General features: G+C 42.7%; 1 protein-coding gene across 2 annotated transcripts in view; it reads right to left on the minus strand.

Moving 5' to 3' along the window:
* NDFIP2 (Nedd4 family interacting protein 2) overlaps positions 1-13,013 on the minus strand; it is a 49,531-nt gene extending 36,518 nt beyond the window's left edge. For both annotated transcript variants that reach the window (XM_075741588.1, XM_075741580.1), the window contains exon 1: positions 12,854-13,013. In XM_075741588.1, coding sequence (XP_075597703.1) covers positions 12,854-12,889 — 36 coding nt within the window. In that variant the 5' untranslated portion in view covers positions 12,890-13,013. The remainder of the gene's footprint in view (positions 1-12,853) is intronic.
* Positions 13,014-15,507: the final 2,494 nt, after the last annotated feature.

A 15,507-nucleotide genomic window follows, 5' to 3' on the forward strand; every position in this document is an offset into this window, starting at 1 on the left:
AACCAACAATAGGTTAAAAAGAAAACTGCTATTATCTTCATTAACTTTTCAGGAAGCTTCTCACCTCTCTGTGTTACACCTGGTATTTTCATTTGCTGAAAAATTCAAAAGGCCTTTTACATCTGCCTACTGCTGGTAGCAATTTGTAAATCTCTACTAAACTGTTCACTACAAGTGAGGCTTGAGACTGAGGCCTGGAAGCAGAATTCTCTACCTACATAAAAATAATTTCACTTAAACAAATACAGGCTGTGTATTAAATGCTTGGTTTGTAATGACATTTTGCATTTTTTCAGCTTTAATAGTCTAAAAATAGGTTTATCCACCTCATAATAGCAAAAGATTGGCATTTGCAAGGGAAAAAAACAAAAGGAAATCTTGAAATAAAATTTAATTCTGAACCTGTTATAAAAATACTTCATGTTGGAGACATGACCTCTGTTTACCCATCTCTACTGTTTCTGAATGACACCTAATAGTCTCAAACAGCTCATGCTATCAAATATTACCTTTTTATTTTTACAAAAACCCATAAAACCTATACCATTAACCCATAAATGTCATTCAAGTGCTAAGATCGATTAGCCCTAATTTAGGTCTCTAGTAGCCACTGAACAATCAAAACTAAACCCAATAATCTGTAATTACACTCAGATAAGAATTATAAAAGTGGAAGACATAAATAAATCCTGCAAAATACATGTTATAATTTTCCGGTTTATCAGGAAAAAAAAAAGAAATCCACAATGGCCTTTGAAAGAAATACTTCACAATTTTGTAAAATATAAGAATTCTTGAGAGGGGAAAAAAAACCAAAACCAAGCACAAACCATATTGTATTTTAACTTACTAGCTTTCTCCTCAGTATCAGTTTTTATCTTCTACCAATAAGGTAGTTTACAACAAAATCATGCCTTTTTCTTCAAATTCCTGTTGCAACACCAACCTACCACGAACCCATGCAGAGCAGCTAGTAGGAAGGCAGCTATTTGCAGTTCAGCACCAATCTCTCTCCTGAAACAGTCCTGGCCACAGCCACCACACTCCAGAGAAACATCCTCCTCCAGAAACTGGGGAGCCTTCACATTAATAAACACTCTAGTAGAGTACTAAGCAATTAAGCTTATAAGGCACTTCAGTACATACTAGTAAAACACAAAAGCCGAGCAACTTTCAGCTACTTGTCACCTTCGTGTATTTAAAATTAAGTGATCAAATTTGATGAGAATTCCTGACTGCACGGAACAGTTCCACGTCGTTTTTTTCCCACCACCTCATCACTTGCAAGCATCAACTACGACATATCCAGATTTAGCAATAGCCATTCATGACAGTGGAGTGGGTTTGGTTTTTTTTTTTCCTTGATGCATCTCTGCAGAAAGTTTTCAACAGCAGTCAATACGTTAGAAGGTCAAAGGTGTGAAATCTGCACTAGAAGCAGGAAAGCAGAACAGAAGTCCATTGCTGCCATTCCACAGCTGTGCAGAAATACCAAGTGTGTCTGCTAAATAAGGATTAGGTACCATGGAAACCCACAACCTCTGGAGGCAAACTTCTACCGAAAAGAATCCAAAGAGATTTATATTGAATGTTGTTGAAAAGTACGTTGCAACAGAATGGCTTTTGTGCCAAAGTGAGACTCCTCGTGTAAAAATGAAGTGATCCAAAGCAGTTGAAAGTGTTTTACAGGCACTTCACTTAAGTGATAGTTAAATCATTTTAGTCAGTTCTCTTTAACTAGGGATCTTTAATCTATCAGATTTTTCAAGTGGTTTTTTTTAAAGAAGCTTACAGGCATGTCAGGAAAAAAAAACAACAAAAAATAAAAAAACGGTGATCAGGACTCTGTGAAGGAAAAAAATGAAATATATTTTATATATATATAATATGTGTGTGTAGACATATATAGACATATCTCTCTCCATCCCAATGGCTACTTTGCATATAACATTTTACTTGCTCTTTCATGTTTTATGGATTATAATCCAGATTAAAACAATTAATTACACATTTAACAGCACAACATACACATTTGCATTCATGCCCTACAGCTTCTAAGACATCTGTCCCTTCCCATCCCCCATATTAACAGCAAAAATGGAGCTATTAGTAAAGGACAGTAACATACCATGTGCCAATATGAGAACTCTTCTTAGAAAAGTAAATATTCTGAGACTAATGCTCAGAGTTGTCTTTTAAAATACTTCCATTTCTCTCCACTTTTTTTTTTTTTAGGTTTCTTTTCTTCTAAAGAATTATTCAGAAATAATTCTGAATAGTGGAATTTTGGTATGATCCAAACAGATCTATGCTTCATATTTATTATAAATCAAGCATAGCTTCCAAGAGTTTCCCATCGCATGGTTATAGGAATTAATTGTGAAATTTGTCAACAAAAACCTGAAGTCTCTTATACTAATAAAGATTATGGTTGAGACCAACATTTTTCAAATCTTCAAGCACCAGTATAAAAATATTTCCACAAAAAAAGTTGTTAAAAAGCTTACTCTAGAGCTTGTACACTATAAACTATCGCAACTGTGAGTTACTCTAAAATTTAGATGTAACTAAAAATATTACCATGTACCACGTAGCCTTCTGTTTATCAAACAGTAACTGGAGAACAGCTTGAGGAACTGGTTTAAATTCTATAAATAAATTAAAAAACAAGGCTTGTCCTTACTGAAGACTTCCGAGTTGGAAGTAATAGTGTACAATACAGACCCATTAATAAACCAGAAGCATGTTATTGACACAAGCTGAGGAAGTGTTGTGTCTCCAACACAATCAGCAGGAGATACACGGAGAGCACACAAGCCACCTTTGCCATCCATTTTCCTCAGGTTCTCTGGACATTCACAACTGTTGTTATGGCTGGTGAAGTGTACATCTCTGTTTATTCCACTTACATCTACTAAGGATTTGATGTGTGTGAATTTGTGATCCTGAATCTGCTAGGACCATCTGCCTCAACCATCTCGTGTATTAATAAACTGCATATGTTTGCTTCTCCTCGTCTTTTCTGTGATTCAATGCAAATTTCAATGAGTGCTCTCCAGTTTTAATATTGCACAATTTGGTGAATAACAGCTCCGCAACTGCCTTGTTGACACTGTAAGCGCTGATTACTTCCAACCGCCACCAACCATTGCAGACACCACTTTTAAGGCAGCTCTTTACCTTTACCTTCCATAGTTCCTCTAGGCTCTTCTTGTGAGACCCCGAAACCCAACATGGAGGCAGGTCCCAGGTTTCATGCAATGATGCTTCCTGTTCATTCTCACTATCTTCCCTGGTGATGGACTATGTTTCATCAGGATTTGCTGGCAACTGCCACTAATCAAGAGCTTCAGCAAATCATTAGTCACAGCTCCAAGAACTGCAAGCCGAAAGGTCATGTTTTTACTTACCAGCAGCTTTATAGAATCAGTACAGAAAGTGGAACTTGGTCACTCTAAAGTTGCACACAACATATAAAACATGTAAACTGTAAGAGTAGAGGGAATAGGAAAGCCTGCAAAAGTACTCTCACCAAGAGCAAACTCAATATTCAACAGTTAGTTCCACCTTCCATTTTAGCCTACATTCATCTGGGCTGAAAAATTCAAGGTTGATTGAAAAAGCTGAATATTTCTCCAAATATATTATGCATGTTTCACTTGAAGGCCCAAGTACAGTAGGAAGGCTCGCGCACAAGGCTTCCTAATGAAGACAAGGCAGGAGGACCCTAAAAATGGCAAATTGATTTTACAAGGGGCGGGTTAATGAAAAGAGGGGCTTCTTCCTGAAGAACTATCATGGAAACTGAACTGCAGAAGGAGCATACAATATCACCTCAAGTCCCTGATTTGAAAGAAGCAGGGAAAAAAAAAGGACTGGAGTTTGTGTCTCCTATATCACAGGTAAGTGTCGTTGAAAATTCCACAGGAAAACTCTCAGAAAAACTTCAAATGTCTCAACTTTATTGACAATACAGAGGTTTTATTGCTTGTGTATTTGAATAAAGCTAGTCGAGCAGAACATTTTCCTACTCAACAGAGTAGCCCAAAAGTAAATCATTAATTAGAAGATAAATCAGGGGATATTATTAATCAATAAGAGCAAACACTCTATGTTCGCATTAGCATGTCAATCGTGTCTGACATTTTCAGCAAAACTCATTTTCTTAGTAACTGGCAACGGAGTACTCAAGCTCCTCAATTTAGAGATAACACAGACATTTCAACGGCTTAAAAAACCCACAGACATACACAACACCAGCTGAACACATTTTTTGTACGTTGCACACAGAAGAACAGGCTCTACTGAAAAGATTCTCATTTAGATTTGTGGCCTTCTTTCTCCTCCATCCACTATGGGACACACATCTTTAATAAAGTTTAGTAGCAAAGACAAACGTAACTTCTGCAACAGTAATGAATGTTAAAGGGCTTTTCTTTGAAGAATGCATGTTTATGTCTCAACAAATAGTATCAAGTTTTTTCAACCCATCAGAGCTAAAGAGCACTGACTAAGCATTTTAAAGAAAACCTACAAAATATGTGGCGCAAAGGATAATGCTCTGGACCTCTCAGTTGCCAGATAGATGATGCGCACATCTGGAAGCAGGCACTTTCCAGCAGGTTGTTTAATTATAAGGCAGCTAAATAAAAACAAAAGAACAAAAAAAGCAGCAGTCCAGCAAGCTCACTTCTTTGGATGACCAAATCAGTGCTACCTCTAAACCATAGGGAGTATTTAAAAAATAAAAAAATAAAATCTAAAGAGTAGCAGACATTAAGGTACATGAGGACAGAAGACGGGCCACACTATGCTTCATCAGCAGTACTGCAGGGTTTTAGTGGCCTGCTCGTTCGTACCACTCTCATTCTAGAATTTGGAACAGGTTTTTAAGAGTCAACAGCTTGTGCAAATCTTTTGCCTAATCATTTATTCTATCCATTTGATACAAGTCTATTTTGTGACCACAACTTTAGAGTTTCAATTAAGAGTCTTAATGCTTCAGTACATTCTTTAAAAGTATCTTAAGTACTGTTTCCCTTAAATTCCAAAATATGACAATTGATTCAAAGTACCATGATCAAAATGGACAATTGGCCTCACCCAGGACTCTTACCCCAATTGTCTCATGCTTTACCAAAGGCATCACTTACTCCTCAAAGATGACAAGGGTTAACTACACTAACCATTAACAAAGCAATGCTTAAACATGAGCTTGTGCTCCTTTACCAAAAAAAAAAACAACCCCACCCCAAAAAAACCCAAAAATCTTTATTTTCTGCAATAAGGACATAACTGATACTGTAAGCATCTTCTTGTCAATAACTTTTCCTCAAGGCTGTTCTACATAACCTTTTCAGATTAATCAGGGAAAAGCAAAAACACGTTCAATAACTCAAGCTATATATACAGCTTTACCAAGGACATGATTCTGACCTCTCTTACAACAATAATCAGTCAACAGTAATAGGATTACTGTCAAAGGTAAAATTTTATTCAAAGCTAATATATTCACAAACAGTTTGTCCATTTTAAGTCACCATACAACAGTTAGAGACCAAGATTTTTATTCTAGTTTTTACTGAAAAGCCATGTTTTACAAGAAGAAAGATGACAAATTTCTGCCAAGCACCTTGAACACTAACTCAAGAAAAAGAAAAATGGGATTACAATCAGAAATAAACTAACATACAGGGTATTGGCCAGATTTTGTTGTGTCTACACCCCTCAAAGTTTGGAGGCTTGTTTTCTAAATCATTCTGTCCATCCCAAATACAGTTCGAGGAGGCACAGCCAGGGATAGGTTTGGGGGGTGACTCAATATCTAATGTTTTGGCTATAGACTGACTGAGAAGTAAATTAGACTATATTGGGTTTAGGCTAATCTTAGCCTCTGATAATGGAAATGATGCTTAAGCGGAATATACAGTTAAATGTTAAAATGGAAATATATTTTCCACTTTCACTGTAAATCTCAAAACCGTAAGGCATCCACATCCTGACATGTGCTGTGAGCCTCAGCTGTGCAAGTCTGAAATGACTTCAGCACAAAACAGAAGAAGTTAGTCATTTTCATTAAAAACACAGCTGGCGAAGGGGGTGCCCGTTTTACTAAAACCGGCTAGCTGCGACAGTACTTGTTCAGGAAGTGGGAGACCTAAGCCTCAGGCAGCTCAAACCCACAGTCTTGGCTGTGCAATAGCTCCATTTCAGTCAAAGTTGGCAGTGCCTCTCCAACCTAACAAGCTGCCAAATTTTTTCATTCTTTTTTTTTTTTTTGCTCATAATCTCTTAGCATTACTTTCCTTCTCCGTTTGAAAACGGCTTGCCTAACGTGGGTGCACTAGCATACGTCCATTTGTTCGTTCCCCTTTTCAAAGTAGCTGACGCACCTGAAGTCTAGGAGGTCTGAGGCTATGAAACTCAACACCACAGTCAAATCTAGGACTGTAAACTGAGCACAGAGGTCTCACAAAGTTTGGTGTGATGACATTACCAGTTGCCACATCTTCCTTGTTTTGTCAACACTATCACTGGGAAGAAAGTTTCAAAATAAGCCTAGAATTAGCCATTTGTCAAAAGTACCTCATTTTCCCCATCTAGAAGACTGCTACTAACGTTTTGTACTAACCTAGCGCTTAATTTCTGAGATTATCCTGATGTGGTTCTTACCACATTTTCCAGATACAAACAAGCTGAGAGAGTGCTTAGAGTACTTTTTTAAAGTAGCATAAAAAGAATATCTAGTCTGGTCACATCACAGCTGACTTCTGCTATGAACCCTGCTATTTGAAGGCATTTTATTCCTGCTACTGAACTTCCACCTTTTTTAATAGGATTAGAAGACTTGCTAGATGTGGCATGCATGCACACCACAGTCTGAAGCTGTCTTTTTACATTATATGACTTAGTGTCACTGCATGTATCAGGTACATCTTTCTTTTGGCTTTGTGTGTCTTTTAAGAACCTTAAAATCCCACAGTTTCACACAATAGGCTCAGCCATGCCAAGAGCTTGCTGCCACCGGAAAGGACAGTCCTGTTCCTGCTATCTCTTGCACCATCCTCATGCAGACTCAACCAAAACCTCTGGAGAAAAACCAGAGCAGAACAATCCAAGTAAGTCTTGCTGGTTTTTACTACTCATTTTGTTCAGTATGGTAAAAATGGTGCCCTACATAACTAAACCAATTTGTGCGCAGGGCTGATAAAAACCACTTTATGTCCCTCTGTGCCCACGCCAAAAAGAAAGGAAACTGCCCACATGCCACAACCTGTGCCCACATAAAGAACCAGAAAGCAATTGCAACCACTGTTACTCCTGTTGTACTGGTGAGCCAGCATTTCTTCCTGTGAATCAGATGCAGAGCTGGATGTTTCATCTGTGACCCTCCAAAAGAGAGATCCAAAAAACAGACAGCGATGGCAACACACAAAGTTAGACCACCTTGCTTAAATTTACAAAGGGAAATAGCCAGAAAGGATTGTACCTGTCTGGTGCCTCATTACCTTGATTTAGAGGGAACACATAAAGAGATATGAGGTTTATTTCCTTGTTCATAGAAACACAAAAGTACTTAAAAACTTAAAAGTGAAAAAGTGTTAAATGTATTGCTTTTTAAGCATTAACTGCATCAGTACTGTATCTGCAAACATACCTCAACATTTATAATTTTTCTTCTTCATTTGTGGCAGGATTCTTCACAAAAAAATAGGGAAAAATGTTTATAAAAATACTAAAGCTACTCTTCCAAGAGAAGAACACTAAATTTAACAGACAAATTTGCCACAGTAAAAAATGTTACAGAAATTAACCCAAAATTTAAAATGTTTATTATTAAATTTTAAAAAAAAACAAACCACAATAAGATGCAAGGACAGCACATTCTTTGAAAGTGTCATTTACCTCATTTCAGAAGATTCTCATTTGCCCTTCTAAACTATTAAAGGTCTATGCTAGTTGTTTCACATGCAAAAAGTCAGCACACTGAAAAATTCTATCTTCAGTGATTAAGAGGCTCATATCACTAAAAATATCAGTGTAACTGCCTCAGGCAAGCAACAGCAAAGCTCATCATTTAATGCATCTCTACTCGATATTTTTCAGTACTACAAACATAGGCCCCTAAATGCAGTATTTTATCTTCCAGTTACGACATCACCACCAGATCTGTGGAAAGCAACAGAATTTCCCTGACATAAGCTCCCTCGATATGTTCAGTAACACCAATTACGTAAGAGTTCCCCAAAGATAATAAATACTACAGAAGATATGCTAGATATAAGCTAGGGATCTTATATCCAAGATGCATATTGTATATGCACAATATTTGTGGTTTTATTTGCCAGTCAGTATTAGGCTCGGTCCCGTGAACAGAAAGGAAGGAGGAAGATATTTTTCTTTGTGCACATTTCCTGTGTAGGTTGATTTTCATGTGTTTGAGACCTACAAAGACAACTTGACTTCAGTTAAGGTGTTTAACCAGATAACATTGTGAGAGTAAAGAGTCAATGACAATGGAGTTAAGAGATACAGAAAATTAAGCCTTATTTTGAGATAATTGTAAAACTATTCACAACACATAACATTATGCAGGCAAATGCATTGGAATAAAGTGTTTACAGTAGCAATTTTCATCTCTTAACCCTATTTCTAAAAAGCTCACACAACTTACATTCATACGAGATTCACATACCTTTTAAAAATCACCATTTCTTTATCCCTACATAGTGCTGTACAACAGCAGGCTGCTGTCTCAGTGTCTTGCATCACACATTACAAAACCCCATCAAACCAGGTGCTACAGTGGTTTGGCACAGCAAGTTCAGTGACAGCTCAGCTGACATCCATGTGAACTGCTGCCTTTGGTTCCATCTGTCCCAGTTTGCTACTGTCCCATTTTACCACTTACCTATCTAGCTCTGACCACCTCGCAAGTCAAAGACTGGTGACTACCTGACCTCAGACTGATAACCCAAAGCTTTAATCAAGAAAGACTGGCGGAACGGTGAGTTGATTATAGCTCCTAAGCAGTTCAGCATGTAAGTCCTGCAGCCTTCAATGGAATTTCTGTGCTTAAATCACTCATACACACATGAAGTCTTCCCTTATGACTCGGTTATCTGGAAAACCACATTTCACAGTAAGGGCGGGGGGGGGGGGAGGGGGAGCAATCTCAAGCTTTAATACTTAGTTGCTCACCCAGTTCTACGCACTGCAGAAAACGGCTGCATTTCTTTTTCTTTGTTTCAGTATTGATTCACAAAGCATCCTTCAAATCACTTTTTCTGCAAACAAGCTGGACTAGGAACGGACATTTCAGACAAGACAGTAATGCACAAATTAAGGTCAGATGACAAAGAGGTAGAAGGTAAAAAGAATCAGGACAATGATCACTGAAGAATTTTTATTATAATTTCCCTAAAGTTGATGTCTCGGTCCCCTTATCCAACAACAAGCAGAATAGGAGGAAAACGAAAGAAAAAAATACAACAATAAGGAAACGACACAACTGAACTGACTATACCTGTAATGAACGTAAAATTTAAGACACATTTACCAACAGGATTGCAGCAAGCAAATGACTAAGGGAAAAAAAAAAAAAAAAGGAAGTAAAGCAAGACAACAAACATTGGCTAATTTACTTCTGATGTCATATTCCTGCAGGGAAGCATGACAAATTCTTGCCCATCAATTAGTTGTCTTTTTGCCCTATGAAGAGAGGACATAAAAGGAGGAGCAGAAAGCAATACAAATCACACATGCCCGCGGCAGATAGTTACGTAATGCTGATGTACTGCCTGCTCTTTGCTCACTATGCTTACTTTGCTGCAATTCCAAGTACCAGCTTTTTAACAGTTGCCTGGTTTGAACATTTTTAAACTGCTTTTTAAATAAAACGCAGATGCACAAGAAAGAATAAGATGCAGAATGAAGCTTTAGTGCTATTTCTGACAGAGATAAAAAAAACAAGAGAAGCTGAGGGTTAGCTTTATGATCAGACATTTGCTGTTTCATAAGAAGTCATAAAATTGGCTTGTTGTGCTCAAGCTCAAAACTAAATTGCCTGCCATTCTTGAAGTCTTTTAGTTTAACTTACTTGAAGAAACCACAAATAAAAAGAGGCAGCAGTCAGATAGCTCCTTCAACTTCACTGAAGTGCTACTGTCACTGCCAGGAACAGAAATGACAGTCAGTAATTCTTTCGATAACATATGCTTATAATTCTTTCTATTTAGAAGAGAACTTGCCCTGAATAGAGCAAAACAGATCAGTTAGAAGTAAAGGCAGAATGGGTACAATAACAAAAAAAAAAGTGTTTCCTATTATTCATGAAGGAAGAAAAAAAACCACACAGTGAGCATAGCAGAACTGGTCAGATTTCATAAGCTTAGCACCAGGGAGCGGGACATTCACAAAACTAATGCGGTATCAGCCATGTTAAATCGCATTTCTCTTCTATATTTTGTCCTTAAAAATTAGGACACAATCATAAAATCTGCAATATTCTATTGCTTACTACCTATCATAGCTTTTACATAAGCAAATACATCATAACACTTAAGATCACATGCTTGAATAATCAGGTGCTAATTAAGTGTATCTGCAATTGCCTTGTTCCTTCCATTCTCTGACCCAACACAGTAAGTAAATAACAATGCAAAAATCTCAATGTCTAGAGGTCTGATGGAACAGAGAGAAGATAACACGCTCTTTCCTATGGGACAGTAATCAGTAATTTTAAACTCCTGAGGACATCAGAGATTAAGATAGCGCTTTCACTGTGACTTACAACAAATTCAATGGAACTTAATATGCTGTAATTGCGAAGGCTTCAGAGAACACCTCTGTAACAAAATTCAGCGAAACAAACTGACCACAAAGTTTAATATACACAGGGAACTGACTAGGCCAACTCCTGCTGCCAAATATTAAAATTAGCCCTTTTGGAAGGCTGCACCAAAGAGCGTTTACCCAAAGTTGAACACCAGCACCATCGCTAGAAGTTCCTAATCAAACATAACAAAAATATTAGACAGGCAAATTATTTCTTCATTCCATCTTATCGCAGTTTTTTCCTACTCCTTTAAGTAATGGAATTAAAATTTCCCTTACATTTATCTGAAGTTTAATAGCATATACTTTTAAGGCCTTTTAAAACATAACCAGGCTACTTCACGCCTCAGGGAAGCTAGCGTTTGCAGGCTCTTAACAAAATGCTCTCCCAGCATTTTCATCCTCCCTTGCAAAGAAGAAGGAATGACTTTAGGACTTCTGCTGATTCCAAGTTATGATAGTGTGGTGCAGGAAAAGAACCGTGCTGGAAAGCACTGACCCATAAAGCACTTGGCGACTCACAAGCATCCTAAAGGCATACGTCACTCCTGAGAAATCTCTATATGTTTGTCAGCTATATGACGATCGTCCAAGAGCACACAGAAATCTCCCACGCTGAAGACTATTGAAATACATATTCCAAACCTATTACAAGGGCTCTCATATTACTTCGTTTTAGATCATACCCTAGAACCAATCTGAATGTAAGTATCAGCATCCAGTTCTACATACGCACAGAAGTAAATGTGATTACTTCTGTGGACATTGTTTTCACTGCTCAAACTGTAAAACACAAACAGTAAGATAAGTAATTAAGGATTTAGCTAAAATATTGTAGTAGAAATTTGAATTACAAAGATTTCAGACTTCTAAGGTACAAACTTACATACACAGCAAAGCCATGGAGTACAAGGAACTGCAGGATAAAATTAAAACTTTTGACGCGCCTAAGTAATTTTTGCAACCAATCATCAGAAAAGCTTATACATTTTGAGTATAATAGACATTAAGCTAATGACTGCAAGATTAATATAACTGACATTAAACTGATGCCTGCAAGAAACAAGCAGTACAAGCACTTCGGGCAGGAGGAAGATTTTTGCATCCTAAACGACTATTTCTGTGGTGAAGTTTAGGAACATTTTAGGACAATTAAATTGGACTCCATGAACTGAAAAGTGCTGAAGACCGAGCTTTAGTAAGAGAGGATGCCCATGTGTGTTTGTGCGTGCGCACACACACACACACACACGCACAGAGGTTTACTGAAGGTCAGTCTTCGGCGTTTTACAGTCCCCTGCATCTAATCTTCAGTAAGCCAGCGCACACGTGTGTGTGCGTGTGTGTACACGCACACTGGCTTAAGGATACCACACACACACACACATTACCCTCTATCCCCGTGCCAGACGGCTATGAACTATTAAAAATAAGGTTTTAGAGCAGAAACGCCGCTCCACTCCCAGACACGTACTAACCGGAGGTAACTAACCCTACCCCTTCCCTAATTCCGCAGCGAGGCAGGCGTGAACCGACTCCGCTCTCCGGAGACACCCGCCACCCCCTCACCGGCTGGGGACGCACTCGGGAAAACCCACCGCCCCCACACCGGGAGCAACCGCCGAGGGGGAGCCGGAGGGAGGGGAAGGGGGGCGGCTTCCCGTGCAGGGAAGCGCGGCCGAGACCGGCCAGCTGCCCCCTCAGAGGCCGGGCGCTAAGGCTGCCGGGGTGGGAGGAGGGGTTGGAGCAGGTCCCGCCGGGGCCGCGCTGCCCGGGCAAGGCCCGGCTGTCAGAGCCCCGCCGCCGGGGCAGGGGAGGGGACGGGGCCGTGCTCGGGCCCGTATCGGCGCTGGAGAAGCGCCAGGGGGTCCCTGCCGGAGCCCCGCGCGTAGCAGCCGAGAACCGAGGGGTGGAGGGGGAAGGGCGCCCCGGCCGCTGCCCCCTCCCCCGCCGCGCCGTCCCGACCGGAGGAGGCGGGGAGAGGCGAGCGGGGCCGACTTGGGGTCGCTGCACTTACCACTCGGTAGCGGCTGGCGGGCTGGTGGTGATCCATCCTAGCCGCCCGCGGACACGCACAAGCGCGGCCGCAGATACTCCGACCTGCCCCGCGTCCGTCGGCCCTTCCCCCCGCCCGCTCGACCGGAGCCGCCGCCGCCCCGGCCCTCCCCCGCTGCGCCCGCCCCCCCCCCGCCGACCTGGGGGGCGGAGCCGGCCCAGGCACCGCCCTACACCCCGCGCACCGCCCCCGCCAGGGGCGGTGCCGGCAGAGCCACGCCGCACGTACGGCGGTGGGGCGGGGCGTAGGGCGGGGAGTCACCGCCCCCTCCTCGTGACACACCGCGACGCGCGTGTCCCTGCAGCCCAGCACGCCGACGGTGCCGGGCGCGCATGCGCGCAGCTGCTGCTGGGATGGCTGCAGGGGCGGGGGACGTGTTGTCCCCGGGCCCGGGGGCTGCGGCCTGCGTGGCTGCTGCGCCTGGGCAGGGCTGTGTCGCCTTGCTGCTCGGCCCGCCGCCCCGCTCTCGCTCCTCTTCTCGTCTTTCACTCGGGGCTGCTGAGCCCACGGTCTAGCCTGCGACCTCCCGTCTACGGGCTTTGCCGTCTGTGCCGCTGCCGAAGGCGCTGAGGGTTGCTGCCTGCCACCACCCACTAGGCCGAGGGCTGTTAGAGGCCCTGGCCCTGCTGCAGGCCTGCACCTTGTGCTGTGCTGAGCTGAGCCCACTGGCCGTGCTGGCGGCCACCCAGAGTCGTAGAATCACAGAACGGTTTGAGTTGGAAGGGACCTTAAAGATCATCTAGTTCCAACCCCCCTGCCACGGGCAGGGACACCCTCCACTAGACCACGTTGCCCAAAGCCCCATCCAACCTGGCCTTGAACACTGCCAGGGATGGGGCCTCCACAGCTTCTCTGGGCAACCTGTTCCAGCACCTCACCACTCTTAACAGGAAAGAATTTCTTCCTAATATCTCATCTAAATCAACCCTCCTTCAGCTTAAACCCATTACCCCTTGTCCTGTCACTACACTCCCTGATAAACAGTCCCTCTCCATCTTTCCTGTAGGCCCCTTCAGGTACTGGTAAGCCACAATTAGATCTCCCCAGAGCCTTCTCTTCTCCAGGCTGAACAACCCCAACTCTCTCAGCCTGTCCTCATAGGAGAGGTGCTCCAGCCCTCTGATCAGCTTCGTGGCCCTCCTCTGGACTCTCTCCAACAGCTCCATGTCTCTCCTGTACTGGGGCGCCCAGAGCTGGACGCAGTACTCCAGGTACTGGAGTGGGGTCTCACAAGAGCAGAGTAGAGGGGCAGGATCACCTCCCTCAACCTGCTGGTCACGCCTCTCTTGATGCAGCCCAGGACACGGTTGGCTTTCTGGGCTGCAAGCGCACACTGCCAGCTCATGTTGAGCTTTTCATCAACCAACACCCCCAAGTCCTTCTCCTCAGGGCTGCTTTCAATCCATTCTCCGCCCAGCCTGTATTTGTCCTTAGCATTGCACTGATCCATGTGCAGGACCTTGCACTTGGCCTTGTTGAACTTCATGTGGTTTGCACAGGCCCACCTCTCCAGCCTGTCAAGGTCCCTCTGGATGGCATCCCTTCCCTCCAGTGTGTCAACCACACCACACAGCTTGGTGTCATCGGCAAACTTGTTGAGGGTGCACTCGATCCCACTGTCCATGTTGCTGACAAAGATGTTGAACAGTGCTGGTCCCAGTACTGACCCCTGAGGAACACCACTCGTCACCGTTCTCCACTTGGACATTGAGTCGTTGACCACAACTCTTTGAGTGCAACCATCCAGCCAATTCCTTATCCACCGAGTGGTCCATCCATCGAATCCAAGTCTCTCCAATTTAGAGACAAGGATGTCGTGCAGGACAGTGTCAAATGCCTTGCACAAGTCCAGGTAGATGATGTCAGTTGCCCTTCCCTTATCCACCAACACTGTAACCCCATCATAGAAGGCCACCAAGTTTGTCAGGCATGATTTGTCCTTAGTGAAGCCATGTTGGCTGTCACCAATCACCTCCTTATTTTCCATGTGCCTGAGCATAGTCTCCAGGAGGGTCTGCTCCATAATCTTGCCAGGCACGGAGGTGAAACTGACTGGCCTGTAGTTCCCTGGGTCTTCCTTTTTTCCCCTTCTTAAAAATGGGGGTTATGTTTCCCCTTTTCCAGTCGGTGGGAACTTCGCCGGACTGCCAGGACTTCTCACATATGATAGAGAGTGGCCTGGCCATTTCATCCGCCGGTTCCCTCAAGACCCGCGGATGCATCCCATCAGGTCCCATGGACTTGTGCACCTGCAGGTTCCTTTGATATTCTCGAACCTGATCTTCTCCTACAGTGGGCGGTTCTGCATTCTCCCAGTCCTTGCTTTCTGTGACCTGGGCACTGTGGCTCAAGCATTTGCCAGTGAAGACTGAGGCAAAGAAGTCATTGAGCACCTCAGCCTTCTCCAGATCCTGGGTCACCAGGTCACCCGTTTCATTCCGGAGGGGACCCACATTTTCCCTCGTCCTTCTTTTCTCACTAACATACCTATAGAAGATTTTCTTGTTGTCCTTGACATCCCTGGCCAGACTAATTTCCATGAGGGCTTTGGCTTTCCTAACCTGATCCCTGGCTACTTGGACAGTTTCTCTGTATTCTTCCCAGGCTACCTGCCC

The sequence above is a fragment of the Balearica regulorum genome, chromosome 1, assembly GCF_011004875.1.
Source record: "Balearica regulorum gibbericeps isolate bBalReg1 chromosome 1, bBalReg1.pri, whole genome shotgun sequence".
NCBI classification, from domain to species: domain Eukaryota; kingdom Metazoa; phylum Chordata; class Aves; order Gruiformes; family Gruidae; genus Balearica; species Balearica regulorum.